General features: G+C 33.3%; 1 protein-coding gene across 7 annotated transcripts in view; it reads right to left on the reverse strand.

Annotated features, from left to right (window-relative positions):
- The window catches only part of TBCK (TBC1 domain containing kinase), a 222,567-nt gene that overhangs the window by 84,154 nt on the left and 116,222 nt on the right, over positions 1-22,191 (reverse strand). For all 7 annotated transcript variants that reach the window (XR_003143720.3, XM_025465822.3, XM_035709619.2 and 4 more), the window contains 2 exons: positions 12,976-13,012; positions 11,750-11,911 (listed from right to left, as the gene is read on the reverse strand). Coding sequence is in view for 6 of the 7 variants with exons in the window: in XM_025465822.3 (XP_025321607.1) it covers positions 11,750-11,911; positions 12,976-13,012 (199 nt within the window). In the remaining variant the exon portion in view is untranslated. The remainder of the gene's footprint in view (positions 1-11,749; positions 11,912-12,975; positions 13,013-22,191) is intronic.

Consider the following 22,191-nt stretch of genomic DNA (forward strand, 5'->3'; position numbering starts at 1 on the left):
AAAAAAACCCCAGAAAAACAATAATAAATGTTAAATTAACAAGGAAAATATTAATGAAATTGATGAACTTTAGCAGAATGATCAAGATAAAGAGCAAATTATTAGTATAAGAATGAAAGGAAATATTACTACAGATACCTCAGACAGTAAAACGATAGCAATACAGTATTATGAACAATTAAATACCAGTAAATTTGAAAGCAGATAAAATAAACTCCTTGGAAAAGCACAGTTTACTGCTTGACACAAGACGTTAACTTGACACAAGAAGTTAACGTGACACAAGAAGAAATAGTACAACTGTGTAGTCACACATTTTTAAAGAAGTTAATTTTTTTTAAAAAAAGATTGTATTTATTTATTCATGAGAGACACACAGAGAGAGGCAGAGACACACGCAGAGGGAGAAGCAGGCTCTACGCAGGGAGCCTGATGTGGGACTTGATCCCAGGACTCCAGGATCACACCCTGGGCAGAAGGCAGGCCCTAAACCGCTGAGCCACCCACCCAGGGATCCCCCTAAAGAAGTTAATTCTTAATACAAGAATTCCCACAAAGAAAACTACAGGTGGAGATGGTTTCATTGGTGAAAATTATCAAATATTTAAAGAATTTCTAACCATCTTACACAAATTCATTCTGAAGATAGAAGAGGGAATACTTCCATTTGTTTTAAGATTATAACCTTAAGTAACCCTGATATAACCCAGTGTAAACTCTGATACAAGTCTGAGAAAATATATAAAAATTAAAACCCAACATTTCAAACAAACAAACCCCAACATTTCTCATGAACACAGACATAAAGTTCTTAACAAAATATTACTTAAGTGTGGTAGGATGAATAATGGTCCCCAAAGATATACATATCCTAAGCCTCGGAATCTATGAATATATTGTTATATGGCAAAAGAATCTTGAAATATGATTAAATTAAGAATCTGGGGATGGGAAGATCATCATGAATTATTCTGGGGGACACAATGTAATGCAAGTAACTTTATAAGAAGGAGCATGAATTTATAGGAAGTGGAAAGAGATGTGACAATATTATGCAGCTGGTGTTAAAGATGAAGGAAGGAGCCACAGACAAACGGGGCCTCTAGAAGTTGGCAAAAAGGAAATGGATTTTCCCTTCAGAGCTTCCAGAAGGAAAAAGCCCTCCCAACTCCTTGATTTTTGTCCAGTCAGACTGATTTTTAACTTCTGACCTCCAGAAGTATAATTCATAAATCTAGGGGCACCTGGGTGGCTCAGTGGTTAAGCATCTGCCTTTGGCTCAGGTCGTGATCCCAGAGTCCTGGGATCGAGTCCCACATCGGGCTACATGCAGGGAGCCTGCTTCTCCCTCTGCCTATGTCTCTGTCTCTTTCTCTGTGTCTTTCATGAATAAATAAATAAAATCTTAAAAAAATAAGTCATAAATCTGTGTTGTTTGTGGTAGCTTTTACAGGAACAATAGGAAACCAATACACAGGGGTATACCCTAGGAGTAAACTGTTTTTCTTCACAATATTTTTTTAAATTCCCTCCCTCCCTCCCTCCCTCCCTCCCTCCCTTCCTTCCTTCCTTCTTCTTTTCATTTTCTTTGGGTAATACTCAATAGAGGAATTACTGTATCATTATGGTATTTCTATTTTTAATTTTTTTGAGGAACCTCCAAAATTGGTACAGCGGTTTTCCACATTAGCTGTACCAATTTACATTCCTACCAGCAGTATACCAGGGGTCCTTTTTCTCCATATCCTTGCCAACACTAATTATTATTATTATTATTATTATTATTATTATTATTATTATTATTTTTGATTGCAGACATTCTCCTACTGTAAGGTGATAATCTCACTGTGGCTTTGATTTGCATTTCCCTGATGATTAGTGATGTTAACCATCTTTTCATGTACCTATTTGCTTGCCATTTATATGTATTCTTTAGAGAAATGTCAATTCAGGTCCTCTGCCCATTTACTAATCAGGTTTTTTTATGTTGGTTTTTTTTTATGTTTATGTTGTTATAAACATTCTTTATATACTTTGGATATCAACCCATTACTGGAAATTTCATTTGCAAATATCTTCTCCCATTCAGTAGTTTGCCTTTCAGTTTTGTTGATGGTTTCCTTTGCTGTGGAAAAGCTTTTTATTTTGGTATAGTCCCAAGAATTTATTTTTTGCTTTTGTTTCCCTTGACTGAGGAGACATTATCGAAAAAATGTTTCTATAGCCTATGTCAAAGAAATTATTGCCTATGTTTTCTTCTAGGCATTTTATGGTTTCAGGTCTTACATTTAGGTTTTTAATCCATGTTGAGTTTGTTTTTGTGTATGGTATAACAAAGTGGCCCAGTTTTATTCTTTTGCATATAGCTGTCTAGTTTTCCCAGCACCATTTATTGAAAAGACTGTCTTTTCCCCATTATATACTCTTGCCTCCTTTGTTGTAGATTAATTGACCATATAGGCATGGGTTTATTTCTGGATTCTAATCTGTTCCATTGATCTATATGTCTATTTCTGTGCCAGTACCATGCTGTTTTGATCACTAACAGCTTTGCAGAATATCTTGAAATCCGGAATTGTGATACCTCTGGCTTTGTTCTTCTCTCTCAAGATTGCTTTGGCTTGAAGTCTTTTGTAGTTCTAAACAAATTTTAGGATTGTTTGTCCTAGTTCTGTGAAAAATGCAGTTAGTATTTTGATAGGGATTGCATTAAATTTGTAGATTGTTTTGGGTGGTATGGACAGTTTAACAATACTAATCCTTCCAATCCCTGAGCATGGGATATCTTCTATTTGTTTGTGTCATCTTTAATTTCTTGAATCATTATTTATCGTTTTCAGAGTACAGGTCGTTCACCTTCCTGGTTAAGTTTATTCCTAGGTATTTTATTCTTTTTGGTGCAATTATAAATGGACTGTTTTCTTAATTTATCTTTCTGCTACTTCATTATTATTGTATAGAAATGCAATGGATTTCTGCATATTAATTTTGTGTCCTGCAACTTATTGAATTCGTTTATTACTTCTAATAGTTTTTTTTGGTGGAATTTTTAGGGTTTTCTCAGTATAATATCATGTTGTCTGCAAACAGTGACTGTTTAACATCTTCCTTGCCAATACAAATGTCTTTTATATTTGTTTTTCTTGTCTAATTGCTGTTTTTAGGACTTCTAGTACTATGCTGAATAAAAGCGATGAGAATGGACATCCTTGTCTTGTTCCTGATGTCAAAGGAGAAGTTCTGTTTTTCAACATTGAGTATGAATGTTAGCTATAGGCTTTTCATAAATGGCCTTTATTATGTTGAGGCATGTTCCCTCTAAAGCTACTTTGTTGAAAGTTTTTATCATGAATGGATGTTGAATTTTGTCAAATCTTTTTGTGCAGTGTTAAGATAATCATTATGATTTTTATCCTTCATTTTGCTAATGTATCATGTTGAATGATTAGTGAATACAAAACCATCTTTGCATCCCTGAAATAAATCCCACTTGATCATGGTGAATGATCCTTTTAGTATATTTGTTGAACATGGTTTATTAGTATGTTGTTGAGGATTTTTGCATCTATGTTCATCAGGGTTATTAGTCTGTAGTTTTCTTTTTTTGTGTGTATCTTTGCTTTTGGTATTAGGGTAATGCTGGCCTTGTAGAATGTATTTGGAAGCTTTCCTTCCTTTTCTAATTTTTTTGGGATAGTTTGAGGAAAATAGGTATTAATTCTTTAAATGTTTAGTAGAATTCACCTGTGACTTCACCTGCTCCTGGACTTTTGTTGTTGGTAGTTTTTGCTTTGTTTTGAGAGAGAGAATCTTAAGTAGGTTCTGTGCTTAGTGCAGAGCCTAATGTGGGGCTTGATCTCACGACCCTGTGATCATGACCTGAGCTAAAATCAAGAGCTGGATACTTAACAGACTGGGCAATGCAGGTGCCCCAGTTGGTAGTTTTTTGAATAGTAACTTGTAACTGGTCTGTTCAGATTTTCCATTTCTCTCTGATTCAGTTTTGGAAGATTCAGTTTTTAGAAATTTATCTCTATCTCTATAGTATTTCTGATACAACAAATATGAGGATTTTCTCTTATACCAACAACTAATTTTCCAACTCTCTGAATACCAGCTGGGTGTCCTACAATTTAATTCAATTATGAACAGAAAATACCCAGAATTTGCACAGATCCCACAAGTTAAGGGCTCAGTCTCACAAGACTGCCTCCATTTCAGATGCTGGTCACAAGTCCTATACTTCTGACCAACTGGCTATAATCTCATTTCTCAGGTTAATTTGCTATAACAGCTCACATAATTCAGGGAAATATTTTACTTATGTTTACCAGTTTATTATAAAGGATACAAATAAACAGCCAGATGAAGAGGTACATAGGGCAAAGTCCAGAAGGATCCTAGGTGTGGGAGCCTCTATTCCTGTGAAGGTGAGGTGAACCACCTAGCATGTGGATATGTTCACCAACAAAGAATCTCTCTCAACTCTTTAGATATTTTTATAAAGGCTTCATCACATAGGCATTAGTGATTATTAATTCAATTTCTATCTCTTCTCTTGTCCTATGAAGACAGGGGATGGGGCTGAAAGTTCCAAGTTTCTAACCATAACTTGGTCTTTCTGATTACCAGCCCTCATCCTGAAGCTCTCTAGAAGCCCACAAAGATTCATCTCATTAAAGCAAATGCTGCTCCCATCACCCAGGAAATTCCAAGGGTTTAGAACCTTTGAGTCAGGAGCCAAAGTCAAAGACTAAATATTAGAACAAAAGATGCTCTTAGCATCCCTGTCATTCAGGTAATTATAGGTGCTTTAGGAAATTTGTGTCAGGAAGTGGAGGAAGAAAACAAATATATAGTTCTTATTCTGTCACACATGGGGATTTGAGGTTGGTTTAGCAAAATGGACTATTAATTAATGAAATTCTTCAGATTAACAGACTAAGGGAGGAACACTAAATGATTAACTAATAGATGCTGAAAAAAAACGTGATAAAAATTCAATACCCATTAATCATAAAAACTCTGAACAAACTAGGAAAGGAAGGGAACTTCCTCAATCTGATAAAGGACATTTATAAAAAATCTACAGCTAACATAAAGCTTAATGGTGAGACATCAAATGCTTTTTTCCTTTTCCCTCCTAAGAGTGAACCAAGACAAGGATATGTTTTCATCAATTCTATTCAATGTGGATTGAAGGTCTTAGTCAGTGCAAACAAGCAAGAAAAATAAAAGAAAGGCATAAAAATGGGAAGGGAGGAAATACAACTGTCTTTCTTCTCAGACAATATAGTTTTTTACATCTGGAAAAAATTCTAAGTAATCTACAAAACTATTGGAACTAAAAAGTGAATTTAGCAAGTTTGAAGGTATCGTGGTGCAAAATTCAATTGAATTTCTATATATTATTGATACATGATTGGATAATAAATTTTAAAATATAAAGATATTTCCTCCATTCTGAGTGCTAAGTACTTTTCCACTCCAATCTGTTGCCACTCTGCCTTCCCAGGCCTTCAGGTCTATTAGACCACAGGAACCTTCTGCTCCATGCTTCTTTGTTAGACCTCCAAGTCTGTGCTGATCCACTTGACCCTGTACTATTCCATGTGGAAAAATAAAACATGGAAGAGTTGGTGGTTTCTTCTATTTAGCTTCTTGCTTATCCTATTGTACTAAGCAATTATAGACTTGACTGCTAGTTTAATTTTGGCTTATTGTCTTAATTAGCTACTAAAACAGCTGGCTACCAGCCTGCTTGAGCTCAGTCTATCCCCTGACAATATCCATAAAAGAAACAACTGATGAACTTCAATGAAATAAAAAATACCAACTTATTGAAAGACAGTTGAGAAAATACGTCAAGAACAAATAAAACTCATACACATTAATAGAACAGGGGAATAGAAACTGACAGAGGAGTGACATGAAAGAATTTTCTGGGGTAACAAATATTCTGTATCTTGATTTGGGTGTTGTTTATTACTGTCAAGATATATTGAATTGTACAATTGAGGCTTATACATTTCACTATCTGTAAACCTTATATCAATTAAAAATATGTCTAAAAATATTGAGAGAAAAAACAAAAAGAGGAAGCACAAGGTAGGTCTTTGTTTCTTCCTACAAAGTATTTTATGTAAAATTTTCAGTTAGACTAGAATGGAGAGCTTAGGTATTGAGTTACATTCCATTTGTTCAGTTACATAGCATAATTTATTATCTATTAAAAATTTTAGAACATTTGAATAATTTCATTAAAATCCAAAACCACAAAGGAGATCTGTAACCTATTAATCTACCATCCCAATCACAGATATTTTTGACACAAATTATTTATAAGAAGAAGATGAGAAGTATTCTAAGTATTGATGTTCTAAGACATGAAAACATCTCAACAATAATACGAGACTCTCACTGCTTAACAAACAACTATAAAGTTGCTTATCTTACTGATAGAAAACAAGGTGAATGGGATAAAATATGCTTATTATGAAGCATTTTCTATAAGGTAAATCATAAGGACAGCACTCTCTGACATTCTCAGGCTGATAGACCTGCTAACCATCATTTAATATAGTGAGATGAAGTATGTTATAGTGGGTAGGGAAGCACAGATTCAAGACTCAGTAATCTTGAGTAACTCACTGATTCATATTTTAATACTGATTGTAATGAGTATTATCTGTAGTCCAAGCAACACAAGGATATAATGTTATTACTAGATAAGAGGATTCTAAAACACAAGAAATGTGTAGTGAGAGACCAATTTACTCAAATTTTGTAGGTGCTAAAGAGAGATAGCATCTGAAAATTCTCTTAAGACTTTGCCTTGTCAATTACCTTGGTAAAGATCAATAGGTACTCTTTTAGCATATTCTTGAACTTATCCCTGGCCAGTTGCTCTCTGTCCATTCTTTGGAATCCTAGCATTTTAGAGGTGTCTAATGCATTTTGCACTTTACACCCAGAATCATTTTTCTAAAATATAAATCTAATTATGTCATTTTTCTGTTTAAAACTTTCCAATTACATACAGAATAAACCCCAAATTCCTCAGCATATCATTTAGGTTCCCCATAATCAGGGCTCTATTTCACCAGTTTTTATCACCATTATCAGTGCTATTACCCTAGTCCATTCACTCCAATTATCTTTATCTCTCATCCTACCCTCCAGTCACTCTATTAGTATCCTACTTAGTGTAAGATGGTCATGCAGTTGCACACCTCTGGTCATCCTTATGCTACATTCTAAGCCTCCAGTGCTTTTTCCTCATCCTCCTATGTGGCTAGTACTGTCTTATCCTTACATTTATGACCACAGTGCATAAACATGTGTCTGTCATATAATTATTTTTATTAGACATGTATTGAATAAATGACTTAACTTATCCTAAGGTCTCACAGAAAGTAGTCAAAATTTCCTGGCAACCAATTCACTCACTTTAGGTGCTTCACTGCTCAAAAACATTAAAACAAAGTTGCTAAGTCTTATCGATCAATATTATTGAATGTTTCCCAAAAGTAAGTCTACTTTTGCCTTGCCTTTTTGTTCTAAACATGGTATTTTTCACAAACCCACATTTACTGGAGTTTAGCTTTACTAACACCATTGTTTATCTATATAATATTTTTGGATGATTGTCCTTGTTTTGTGATCCTTTCACATTCTTAGTTCAATTCAGATGGACACGAGAGCAGAACAGTGTTAAGACAGGGCCAAATGAAGTCTGACAGATATCATCCTGTAATTGAGCTTAAAAAGTGGTAACCTTGGAAACTGTCCTCATAACACCAGTGGCCAATATCCAGTATTGGATGGCACTATGAAAAACTGAGTATTCCTTCTAAAAATACCTGCCACTATTTGAAAATTGTATAAGAAATGGCAATGTACTGCTTTCATATTTATTTCCTCTAGTACTAAAATGACATACATACATGTCAAGAACTTTGAACAAAATTTTCTAGTACATTTGTATTTCCTCAGAAGGTAACATCCCACTATATAATTTATTAGAAGGGAACAGAATTTGGGAACAATTTTTGGCAAAAAACAATATCTTTCTATGTTCTCTTTTTAAGAATTAAAGAGTATAAAGTGACAGGAGGGAGAGAGAAAGGATAGGGAACTCCTGGAGACTGAATGTTATATGTTCTTTATGTATTTTTAAAACATTAAATACTACATGTACTTTAAGAGAATAGTTATGCACACTATGCGTACTCAGTACCAGATTTTGCGTCAGGTGCATTATGTATATTATCTTTAGTGCTCATTGTAACACTAAGGCAGAAATTAACGTGCCAGAGCTGGAGTGTGAACTTACACCCCAGCTGTCTGTAGATAACATAGATCAGCAGGAGCAGTGCTCCTTTCAGCAGGAGCATCGCACTGAAAGTTTCCCAGTTCACACAGGCACTTAACTGTCTTGACTGCAAAGTCTGTGCTGTCCATCTACTATACTACATCATCTCTGAGCAATGAAAGGAAATATTCTGCTTAGTCATAATATTCACTCAACATAGAAGGCTTACTTGACTTCTTCTTACTAGACTTCTTAGGTAATTCCTCAATTACTTTTGCTAACAAGGAAATCTATATGATTGATATCTGCTTTAATAATTTATAGAAAAAGCCAAATGGGGTAATTGCTGCATTTATAACACCAATAGGAAAGCATGTCATGATAGAATGGAAAAACGAAAAAAAGCATAATAATGAAGATGACAACATTAATAATCAGTTACATGGTATTTGCTCTGTGCCAGGTACTCTAAGTTGCTTAGGTATATTTATTTAACACAGCAAACCCTATGAGGTAGGTATTATTATCATTTGCATATAGTCAGAGTTAACGGAAATAAGGAGGTTAGGTCATGACCCTAAGGTCACATAGCTATAACTGAGAGCCAAGATCTGAACCCCAGGTGATCTGGTTCCACATTCTATGCTCTTAACAATTAGAGCTATTGAGTGTCTTTTTGTAGAAAGAAACTAGAAAGGATAACAACAACAACAACAGAATGCAACCCTATTTTGTTCACAATGTTACCAACTAGGCAGCATTTCCATTATGTTACTATAAATAGATGTCCTAAACAGTGAATTTAGCAATCTGCTTCAGCAAAGAATTTAGTTAACTTTGCTGTTTGCTTATGCAAACTTAAACTCAGTTAAGTGGGGATTTCAGTAAAGTACAATGTATTTAGTGAGTTCAAATCAATGCTTGATCCTATCCTGTCTTTATCTACAAAATTGGTCTCAAGAATTAAAGTGAAAAATAGAGTTAGTTTCTGTAGGCTAAAAAGATTGTTTCTCTTAAATATGCTCCAAGCTTATGTCACATAATATTTTGCTTAGAATGGGTACATTCAGTGTGTTTGTGTATGTATTATTCTGGATTCACTTCTTAGGACTTCCCATGATCACTTCCAGTTCTTTCAAGCATCAAGTATAGTTAGGAAGCTCAACATGATGAAGAAAAGAGATCTCTTTAGATCTATTTAGGAAAGACATCCCAGGGCCTCCCGGGTGGCTCAGCGGTTTAGCACTGCCTTCAGTCCAGTGCCTGATCCTGGAGACCTGGGATCGAGTCCCACATCAGGCTCCCTGCATGGAGCCTGCTTCTCCCTATGCCTGTGTCTTTGCCCCGCCCCTCCCCCCCGCCCCGTCTCTCATAAATAAATAAAATATTTTTAAAAAATAAAGGAAAGACATCCCAGGGGCACCTGGGTCACTCAGTGGTTGAGCATTTGCCTTTGGCTCAGGTCAAGATCCTGGGGTCTGGTATCAAGTCCCAGGGAGCCTGCTTCTCCCTCTACCTATGTCTCTGCCTCTCTCTGTGTGTCTCTCATGAATAAATAAATAAAATCTAAAAAAAAAAAAAAAAAAAAAAAAAAAAAAGACATCCCAAATAAGCATCCTTTGATTAAAAATAAAATATAGGTGCACTTTAGGGCAAGGTCTGCATTTAGATTCTTTCCGTTTTTTTTTTTTTAAGTCATATTTTTATTATAATCTCTTTCTGTCCCAATAGGAATTATACAGTGACCAAGCAAATGATGAGCCAGAATTATGGAACTAGGGATCAAGACAATTCACATTAATAGAAGGCATCCTATTTTTAAAGGTAGGTAGAGTTTACCTTTTCAACAGATCAGTTCTAACAATGTATTCTTACTTTCTGATTTTGGAAATAATAATGAGTTACTGTTAATAAGCCTATACAATCTGACAACAGATTCTTTCACCATTGTTTAGTGATGCATTTATGCATGAAATTGGAAAGACATTAAATTTGCTTGATCTCAAAATGCACAATCTGCATTTCCGATTTTTTTTTTAATAACCGACCAGAAAATTCTTTTAATCCTAATTAATCATTCTGTTTACTTTGGCAAGTTGTGAAAGAGAGGAAAACATCTGCAAGGTACAGAGAGAGTGTTCCGAGTTTGTGAAACTAGCTTCTTTATTATTGTCCAACACCAAAGTATTTGCACTGCCGAAGCAAGCACTATTGTCCAACATCAAAGGAAAAAAAAATTGAAAATTTGAATTTCAAAAGGAATCTTCCAGAAACAAATAATATAAGAACTAAACTACTTGTTTGCTCATATAAAGACTAACTTAAGTTTGGTAAGTTAGGAAAATGATGTGGTACTTTGAATTTGGGGGAAAGAAGGAGGAGAAATTTTAAATAAATCGAAGCATTTTTGTTATTATTTTCCCAAAAGGATGAAAATTTTCAACAACAGAGAAATGGTGAAGTACCAGATATAGATTATCCACTAAGGATAAAAATCAGGGTAGATAGATAGATACTCCTCCTGAGTGCTTAATAAATATGTAATCTTAAGGTAACTTTCTTTTGCTCTTTGTTTTTTAGGCAAATTTATCTCTTGGATAACTTTAAGTGCATGTATTATCAGCAGTCACTTGGGCCTGCCTAAAGCTATGGAGAATAACAATAAACTCAGCAGAAAGGTTAGAGCTAATGAAATGCTGTTTGAAGAAAGTAAAATTTTTCTATTGGAAAAACATTTTGATTTCTGCAAAGAACATAGTTTTTTAGTTCCACAGATTGTTATATCCTAGGTAACCACATAACTTTCATCTTTGCAACCACAGCAGCAAAGCTTAGAACATAGCTGCATTCCCTATTTCCACACTTAGCATTTAACACCTAGATTTCCAAACTCCTCACTTGTGAGTATAATATATAGCTTAACTTACTATTTCATACCATATGACATAGTATTTCCCAGGATTGTGATGTGCTCTCCGAAGGGCACAGAGTTTCTTTTCCTCAAACTGCCAAATGGTTACTAGGCAGCTATGGATAGGAGAGACCAATTTGCATGTGGGTTACATCTTTGTGAAAATACAGATTCTCAAACACCTAAACAAGTAGCTCTTATTTACTCTCTATCAGTTGAAAATAAATAGGCCTGTCTTAAGCTTGAAGGCAAATATATCACTGCCCCCAGCTCTTTTACCCTTTCTTTGATGGCATCACTGACTCTAAAGTAAACCATAGCCACCTAGTACGCCCCAGGTTTGTACTTAAAATGCTGGAAGAGCAGATGTGGCCGTATATGGGCAAGGGAATCCAGAGAAGGGAGTCAATGCTCAAGAAGAGATTTTGGAAGCTTGGATGACTATTTTTGCCAATTGCTATTAGATTGTCTCATTATCTTATAATTGCATTTCATTTAGTGATTCTATTTATTTATATCTATACCTGGTAAATCAGAGAAGAGAAGAATGCACTCGTTAAAGCCATTAGCCAAAAGCCGGTCCCGTAGCTGCTGGAGAATTGCTACTCCAATACAGAATGGGAAAGAGGAATTCCCAAGGAGTAAGGTATCCCAGAGGTGGAAAATTTTGTGCAGTGGAAATACATCTGTAAAATAACAAAATGTAAATACATTAATTAAAAAACCAAAATAACAGAAATTAAAACAATAACAAGCTGTTTTACTAGACATATGACAAATGCCTTATGGTCAAAACTGTTTAAGAACAAATACTACCAAACTGTTTTTATAAAATGTTTATGTGGTTTTATAAAATATTTATAAACACTATTTTTGGTTTGGTTTCATAAAATGTTTATAGAACTTTTTATACAATATTTATTGCTTCCTAAGGCATCTTTAAAAATTGATAATCAAGTTGGTCAAATAGATGACATTTTCTATCCTCCATCATCAATCCTAGTATAGTTGTTCCATTTATTATATTTCTTCCTAGAATTTTCTTGTTATACTATTCTCACAAGTTTATTTACCTAGGTGAAATTTAGTCTTGTTTCGGATTCAGTATTGTTACATTTTTATTATGCATTCTAAATAATTGCTTTATTATTTTATCCTATTTTTTGCAACTTTATTTTTTTACATTTAATGAGACTGGATATCTTTCCAGGCCAATGAATACAGATCACTCTAAATATGGTACTCTATTTATCCTATATACCCATTTAAACAGAATGTCCACTATATTAACACTGTAATTGATTAAACTATTATATATCTACATAATATGTTTCATTCCTAAAGGAATTCCAGGTTTGGAAATAGCAAAAGTATTAGTTATTAAAGGATCTCTAAAAATTGACTCTCATTTGATTTGTAAAAGTTGCCTTCCAAAATTCTATGTACATACTATATAGTTAATGTTAATTTCTTTTTCAATAGAGGGCAGAGATTGTATGACTGTCATGACATGTAAGATAGGCATCCTATATATCACTATACAACATTCACCCTATGCTATACTCTTTTTGATATTCAGCCCTCAAAACAATTCAAATTTCTCCCTACCCAACTCTATTACATTAGAATTAAATAAGGATACTCATGTAATTATATCTGTTTAATATCACTATAGCTATAATATACTGGGGTAGAACAGAGCTGTCCTTTTACCAATATGATATTGAAGAAAAGGGGAAATAATACTTACGAGTAAACATGGTGAGAAACCAAGGTATGGCATAGAGCTATGGGTGGAAGAGGAAAAGGGTGCCAGGGATGGATAAAGAAAAAATAAAAGATAATTACAATGATTATCAATAAACTGAATGGTAAAAAATATTTGATACTTTGGTCTACTCCACTGATTAAAGTAAGAGTAAATGTCAATAATTACTACTACAAATACTCTTCTAAATAATATCTCTTACAAATGCTGCAGATGACACTTTCGCCAAGGATTATTCCACAGAATGTCTTCACTTCATCAAAGAAAATACTCAAGGCAATGCCTAACCCAAAAACAATACTAGCTTGCCAATTCCAAGGGTGTACTTTTAGGTTGTACAAAAATATTTCTGAGATTATAATGGTCGTTATCAGTGTTGAGTTACCCTTGGTATTTTTGAGAATTGATAAGATGGTATTTGAAAAATGTCTCATAAAAACGTACTATGAAGCACATGCTTTCTATTATCAATCTCAAAATTAATAGGAAACTTCAAAACAGACTAAAAGTAAGAAGATCTAGAAATGAAATAATTCGTGTCTTTAGCTGAGTGACAAGTTTGCTTTCCTAAGCTTATTGTCTAGGAATGAATACACACACACAGTCTCATATATACACTTTGAATTAATTTTTTGACATTTTGAAAGTGAGAAATTATTCTTAATTTCTAAAATAGTAAAAGCTCTTTTGTCAGTAGCAAGTATCAAAAATCAATAATAATTTATAGAAAAATTAGAAAAAACTCTAATTTTATTTTACTTTCTGTATCAGTGCAGTCTATATTAGACAAAGATTTCTATACTACCTATAAAATTTAAACAAATATCCTTTCAAGGCCTATCAATTACGAATTCATGAGTAAAGTTGCATATGTCTTTGAATAGCACACACTGAGTATTTATATTATCAAAACATTGGTCAAAAACCTTAGATATAATTATATACTATGTTAAAATCTAAGTACTGTATGAGAAATAAAGCCCAATGCTCTCCACAAGATCATTTACATACATTAACACACAGTTCTTTCAAGTGACATTATAAAAGGGAAAACTGAGGAGTACAAAGGTATGGGACTTCACTGTAAAGAATATGTATTGTAGAAAACAATAAAATATAACAAAATCTGAATTCTTCAGCTTAATTTAAGTTTAAAAATAATCAGTAAATATCAGTTTCATCACTATTGTTTAGCTTTTCTTTCTTTAAAGTATGTGACATAAATTACATTACAATACCTCTACCCTTCTGATCAAAGCCAAGTATTTCCCATTAGGAATCTTAACTGAATTACTTTGGTAACAAGCTAACAATCTGTTTTCACACATAGTATAGAGGGCATTGTATGAGGAACCTACACAAAGTAGAGAAGGAATCACTTCAAATGATCAGAGGGAAAACTTACCAGGCTCACACAAAGCCAGGAATAGTTCATCTTACCACCAGTCAGAATAAACAAGAAAACTAATAAACAAATAAAAAATCTGTAATAAACAAGAAATTGGATAGAGTACTTAAGAGTACTGCCTTAGTAATATTAGCAAAATTATGCTCCCAAATTATGCTGCTGTGGTCTTACTTAATAAACCTTAGAAACAAGCTTTGAAAGGATCAAACTGTTTCAATGTTAGTTAGCTACATCCCAAAATGAAGTTCAAGATACTTGGACTTCAAGCTAAGGATGTCTATGTTAAGTAGAGACATGGCAGATACAAAAAACAATTCCAACAAATCAAACTTTTGGAGATGAAAAGTATAATGTTTGAGACCCAAAAAAATATACTGGATGGGATTAAGAGCAGATCGGACATTGCAGATGAAAAAAAATAGTGAACTTGAAAACATCAAAATAGAAAGTGCTCAAAATGAAACAATGTTGGGGAGAAAAAGGACCAAAAAAAAAAAAAATCCTAAGCATCAGTAACTTCAATCAGCTAAATATATATATTAGAGCTACCCAAAGAGACAGAAGAGATGAGAAGAGACAGAAAAAAATATATTATTTATTTATTTTTCAGAAATAAAAATTGAATAATAGCTTGAACATTTCCCAAATTTCATGAAAACTATAAACTAATAGATCCAAAAATCTCAAGATCCCAAACACAAGAACCATGAAGAAAATCACACCAAGGCACATTGTACTCAAATTTCTCAAAATTAGTGGTAAAGAGAAAAAATCTTACACTATAGCTACAGAAAAAAGCCGTAACATTATATAAGAGCATCAGTAAGAAGATTCTTCTCAAAAATGCTTTCTTGTCAGTGCCCAACAATAGAGTGTAGTAACATTTTTAAAGTATTAAAAAAAATTGTCTCTTTAGAACTGTACGGTTAGCAAAAATATCTTTTGAAGACAAAAAGTAAAACAAAGACTTTCATACACAGAGAAGCTGAAAAGTTCATCACCAGCAGTCCTGTACTACAAGAAATGCTGAAGAAGTCCTCCAGGCAGAAGGGAAATGATACTAAATAGAAATCTAGATCTACACAGAGGAATGAAGAGATAGGGAATTGTAAATGTGTATGTGGATGTATGGAAGACTTTTATTTTTAAAAAATCTTTAAAAATAGTTGATTGTTTAAAGCAAAAAGAGTAACTTATTGCGGGGTTTATAACATGTAGAAATAAAATTTAGGACAACTATAATGCAAACACTGGGAGGGTAAAATGGAAATATATATTATAAAGTATTTGTACTATCTGTGAAGTGGTATAATAATACTTGAAAGCAAACAATTTCTTAACTGTATCACTGTTCACATTTTAGATTACATAACTTTTGGTTGGGAATGTCCTTTGCATTTTCAGATTATTGAAGTGATCCAAGCCTCTACTTAGTAGATACCAATAGCATTCACCCAGTTTTGTCAAAAACATCTCCAAACATTGGCAAAAATCCTCTGGGAGGCAAAACTGCCTGTTTGAGGATCACTGCATAAATCCTAAGGAAACCAATAAGAAAACACAACAGAATCATAGTTAACATGTCAACAAAGGAGATAAAATCAAAGGAAAAAAAAAGCAGATAAAAAGGAAAAAGAACTGATAAGACAAAATAAAAATATCAAATGATACATTTAAAAGCAACCGTATCAACAATCACAAAAAAAGGCAATGCTTCTTGTGATGGTTGATTTTATATGTCAACTTGATTGATATGGGGTGTCCAGATATTAGTGAAGCACTAATCTGGTTGTGTCATGGAGCGTGTTTCTGGATTACATCAACATGCGAATCAGTAGACTTAGTAAAGCAGATTGCCCTCCTAATGTGAGTGGGCCTTATGCAATTTGTTGGAGGTCTCAAGAGAACAGAAGACAGAGTAAGGGAGAGCTCACTGACTGACAGGATATAGCAGTGAACAAAAACATAGTTCCAGCCTGTAAGGAGCTTACGGTTCATTAAGGGCAGTAGATATTCACTAAATATTCTTTCAATTCGCTCCAATTAGGTTCTTGCCTCCACTTCACTACCAAAACTACTCTTACCTTTGTTATAAAAGAGTTCTAAGTTGCTAAATCTAATAGTGAATTCTTATTCTCAATGCTTCTTTACCAATCATCAAGGGTGTTAATTATTCTTACCTTCTCACCTTTCACCCCCATATGACTTCTAAGACACCACATTCATCTACTTTTCTGCTCAATCTCTTTTGTTGGTTCTTCAACTCCCTGACTTAAATATTGGCATGTCTTGTTCTCAGTCCTTGGACTTTTCCTCTTTTTTCTATTTTTTCCCCAAATGATTACATACATCTGTCCCCGGCAACCTGCTGGGTTTACCTTCAAAATTATGCATAATGCAAAAAACTGCTTACCACCCCTACCACTAATTTCCTGATTCAAGACACTCTTGTCTAGATTATCACAATAGTGCATGACTAACCTTTTCAAATTCCATCCTTGCCTTCCTTGAGTGTCTTACCATAACAGCCAGAATGATCTTGTTGCAATGTTAGGTGAGAACACATCATTCCTCTGGTCAACAGTATACAGTGGCTTTTCACCACTGTAAAAGCTAAAGTCTTAACTAAGCAATCTGGTTTGATGTAAAATCTGATCCTCTTTGACTCTCATCTCTCTGTTCATTGGGATCCAGTCACATTGGTCTCCTGGCTGCTTCTTCAACATTTTTGGCATGCTTACATCTCAGGGCTTTAGCTCTTGCTGTTGCTTTTGCTTCAGTTGCTCTTTCTCTCAGTTCCTTAAGGCATTTATTCAAAAGTCACTTTTTCCATGAAAGCTTTCCTAGACTGACTTCCTCCTTCCATTCCCTTTCCTTTTCTTCCTCCCTCCCTTCCTTTTTTCTTTCTCTTCCCCCACCCCCTCATTTTCCTTTTCTTTCTCTCTCTCTCTCAAGTTTTTAATTCCAGTTAGTTAATAGTGTTATATTAGTTTCAGGTGTACAATGTAGTGATTCAACACTTCCATACATCACTTGGTGCTCACCACAAGTGCATTCCTTAACCCCCCATCCCCTATTTTAACCTATCTTCCACCCCGTCCCCTGACCACCTTATTTAAAAATTTAATTTCTTCTTCATCTGAGCACCTCACATTCATGTCCTTCCTTAATTTTTTCTTTAGTACTTATCACTAACCAACATACCATATATATATTTACCTGTTTTATTGTTTATTCCCACTAGAATATAAATTCAATGAGGGCAAAGATTTTGTCTGGTTTTTTTTTTTTTTTCCATTGACATACCCATGGCCTTGGAAAATGGGCAGGACATAACAGGCACTCACATGTTTGTTGAAAGAAAGAAAAAAATATATAATGAAGACAACTGAGATAGATTAAAAGATCCAAATATAAGATTATACATCATATTGAGAAATTTTTCAATAAATAGGAAATAATGAGAAAATCAGCTAATCTTCCTTGGATAATATATACCTGTGTGTGTTTGTGTGTGTGTGTGTGTGTGTGTGTGTCTCCATATTAAATAGTGGAAAGTACTTAAAAAACACGAAACTTAAAATTCTGAATTATATACTTATACTTTGATAACAATGATAAAGAATTATTAGAAATAAGTGAAATGCATATTTTAATAATATTTGAAAAGTAATAATTAATTCAAGTTGAAAACATTTCGTTAATACATAACAACTCCCAGGTGCTCACCAGCATCAGTCATCTTTTATCAACTGAAGTCAGGTAAATAGTTAATATATTCTGTGAAATAATAATGCGTGTTATTTATTCTTACTTTATTTGTACCTTTTAAAATTTTAACTGATATTTTTGTCTTAAATAATTCCTTAGGATATTGGTACATCTTCATAATACAGTCTCATGTATGAGAAAAATAGCAGTATAACATAATTTTGAATACTAGGCTGGTTCACATTTTAATTTAAAAAATAACAAATAATGAAATATTTTATTAAAATATAAAAAAACATAAAATTAGCCTTATTAAGTTAGATATATTATTAGCTTTTCCTGACTTAAAGATGAGTACTGAAATCCAATAAAAAAAATCATACATGCTTTAGCTATTTTTCCAGATGATTAAATTATTTTGCTTTATTTGGCCTAGTGGTAGTTAACTAAGTCAGCTGAGTAAATACTGCCCCCTAGCTACATCAAGAAAGAATAGTGATATTTAAGCATTTGAGCAGGTCTTTCCAACGGCCTGGTAATATCAAAATTACAAATATCAATAGGAAAAGCAAAGGCGGGAAGCTCATTAACTTTTATTTCGAAAAGTAGAAAATTATGGTTTAAAAAGTTGTGAACTTATACAAATGTAAAAGATTTAAAAAGGAAATATTTCTTATAAACTGGATGAATCTTCTGACAAATGTAATTTACATATTGCATTGTTTCTCCTATTAACATTTTTAATTTATATTTTTACTTATTTTATGTATTATAAAAATTATTTTAAGTATTATATTTTATACAATTATTATTATTATAAAAGGGAGTTCCTTCTAGTTGAGTTTCTTAATCTACCTCCTTATAAGCATACTGTATTTTGTTTACTTCAAGTCAGAAGTATGATTACATTTAAATTACATTTAAGTTAAGCCTCTTCTATGAAATTACCTCCACTTTGCAATTACCTAGGTATATTTATCCTTTTCCATTTTATTCTGCATGAGTTCCTCAAAACCATTTGATGTCATTGAGTGGGCTTATACTTTCATTCTAGTTTTCACTATTTTAATGAGTCTACTATTAATATAATATTCTCAAATATCTCTGGGCTTCATCAGTTCACTTTTTATCTCCTTTTGGTAATCTATATATTTTTTAGCTCCTTATTTTCTTCATTTTTATTTTTATTATATTTTTAAGTTTTTATTTAAATTCCCATTAACATATAGTGTAATATTAGTTTTAAGTGGTTTATCTTTTTTTTAAAGATTTGAGAGAGAGAGAGAATGAGAGTGAAAGCTGGGATGGGGTGGATATGGTAGAGAGCGGCAGAGGGAAAGGGAGAGAAGTCGACTGAGTGTGGAGCCCCAAGAAACAGGGCTCAATCCCACAACCTAGAGATCATGACCCGAGCCAAAACCAAGAATTGGAGGCCCAACCAACTGAGCCACCCAGGAGACCCAACAGGTCGCTCATTTTTTTTTTTTTTTGGTTGCTCATTTTTAAAGTAAGATCATGTTGGGTTATTTTTGTGAGGTAACAGAAGACTTTTTCATTTGCTTTTATTAGTGATTCTTTTATTTCTTTTCTCCTTTCTTTTTCTCTCCATCTTTTCATTATTTATTATCTTCAAATGGGTCCAGCTTCCTAGTAAAGAATAAATGTTAGTATGGTGGAGAGGTAGAATTTGGGGAGGGTAGTTCATAATCGCCATTCAAAACTGTTGCCTACAATATATTTCATTAACACTCAGGGTATATTGGACTCAATTACAGTTTTTGATATGCTTTTTTGAGCATTTCTAACTATTTGTAAGGATTGATATTTTATAATATTCTATTACTTTTAACGAAGAAAAAATAAAGAGAAAATTTATATACACTTTTGAAAAGAAGATTAAAATCACCATATGAATCTATTAGGTCCTTTTATAAATCTGTGATACATTACTGAAAATTCAGTGATCTTATTCTTCTTGCATCATGAAATATTTTGTTCTTTTATCAAAGTAGGAATCATTTTATTATTACTTTTCAATTATTCCCAACTATGCTAAAAAATGATTAAAACAAAGGAAAAAAGAAAAATGATGGAGTCACCTAGAAGGATGGTATATTAAAATAAATGATCATTATTACCATTTTCTTTTTTTCCTACTGAATCATCTAAGGTATGACATCATCTTTCAAGAAGATATAAAAGATTCATGAGACCTAATTACAGTGTGTTTTTTTTAAAGAGTTCAATGAACACAGTTGAGAATTCAGAATTTCTCATTTTCCACCCTCACTAGCAAAGAGAAAAAAATACTGATAGAGGATAATGTTTCACAATTATTAGACCAATCGAAGATTGGCAGTAGCATTCTAGATTCTAGTGAAGTGGTAACAGTGTTACACTGGTTATATAGTGAAATTTCAAACTGAATGCTCAGGTGATGATATCTTAAATGAATTTCCTCAAACACAAGAATCGAGGTAAACAATAAGTTGGTCTCTCACAGGAAAGGACTCATTACCCAATATTTTGTAACAAAAATCTGGACCATCCTATTTTGCTAAAAAGATAAATGAGAGTGAGCTTTAATCTTAAAATATTTCTACACCAAAATTTCATACAATTTAAGTGGATAGGGACTCCTGGGTGGCTCAGTGGTTGGGCAGCTGCCTTCAGCTCATGTCTTGATCCCGGGGTCTGGGATCGAGTCCCGCATTGGGCTCCTGCGAGGAGCCTGCTTCTCCCTCAGTCTATGTTTCTGCCTCTTTCTCTCTCTCTCTGTGTGTCTCTCATGAATAAATAAATAAATCTTTAAAAAAAAATAAGTGGATAAATGCTAAAGGTAGGCATGTTTACAAAATGATTGGAAGGAAACATAATTAGAAAAAAATCATTAAATTTATTAACCTGTGTTCATTTATCTAAAATGAAAATATTTTGCAATTATCAAACAAAAAAGATGCTGTTCTCCAACAAAGTTATGAGGCCTATTAATGTTTTGTTTTGATAACTGCAGGTTTTGAACATGCAGGTGCAAGAAGAAGACCCAGAGAAATGCTAGAATCTATTAGAAATGTATTTGAAATCTAGAATCAATATTTACAAGATAGATATGCTCCAGGTTCATGCATGATAGATGAGCAGTAAATTCAAAGCATTCTGTACATTTCAAGAATACATACTTTCAAAATGATGAATATATGGAATAAAATTTGCGGTTTGCTATATTCATAGTCTTACTAAATTTCTAATAAAATTATTTTTTGCTATGTCTTCATTCTACTTCTGTAAATTATTACAAAATTATTTAAACATATAAAATAATTTAAAAGTTCTATTGGATTCAGATGGTAAACAGTTTTCTTTCTCTTGTATACAAAAGGTTATATTATTACATCTTTTGCAGGTAATGATTTCCCTAATTCTAAAAAAAGAGGAAATTAAAATTAAATAACTGTATAATCATTTCTTTTTTTGTTTTTACTTGACTTATAATATTGAACTGAAAAAGTATAAAGTAGAAATCAGTAATAAAACCAGCTGGAGAATTTAATAGCTCTAGGATCCACAGTCTCATTTTAGGGAAGGACTATAGGTACTTTTCAATTCCAGAGTGCCTTTCAATTATCTGAGTACTAAAAAGCTTTTTAAAATTTTCACGCAAAATTAATTTACCTTAAGTAAAGGACAAAAAGACATGTTATGTAGCACTTTCTGGAAGAAAAACACCTTAAAAATCTAGCAAATAAAAAATCAAGGAAATAAAAAAGGTAAAATTCAAAGTGGTGAGTGCCAATCTTACCAAGTGGGATATGCAAGAAAGTCTTCATTGTTATTAGTACTATGTTGCCTTTGGCAAAGAATTCATTTTTTAAAAAATATTTATTTATTTGTTTATTCCTGAGAGACACAGAGAGAGAGAGAGGCAGAGACACAGGCAGAGGGAGAAGCAGGCCCCATGCAGGGAGCCGGACGTGGGACTTGATCCTGGGTCTCCAGGATCACGCCCTGGACTGAAGGTGGTGCTAAACCACTGAGCCACCCGGGCTGCCCTGGCAAAGAATTCATTAACTGATACAGCA

This window comes from Canis lupus, chromosome 32 (assembly GCF_003254725.2).
Source record: "Canis lupus dingo isolate Sandy chromosome 32, ASM325472v2, whole genome shotgun sequence".
Lineage (NCBI taxonomy): Eukaryota > Metazoa > Chordata > Mammalia > Carnivora > Canidae > Canis > Canis lupus.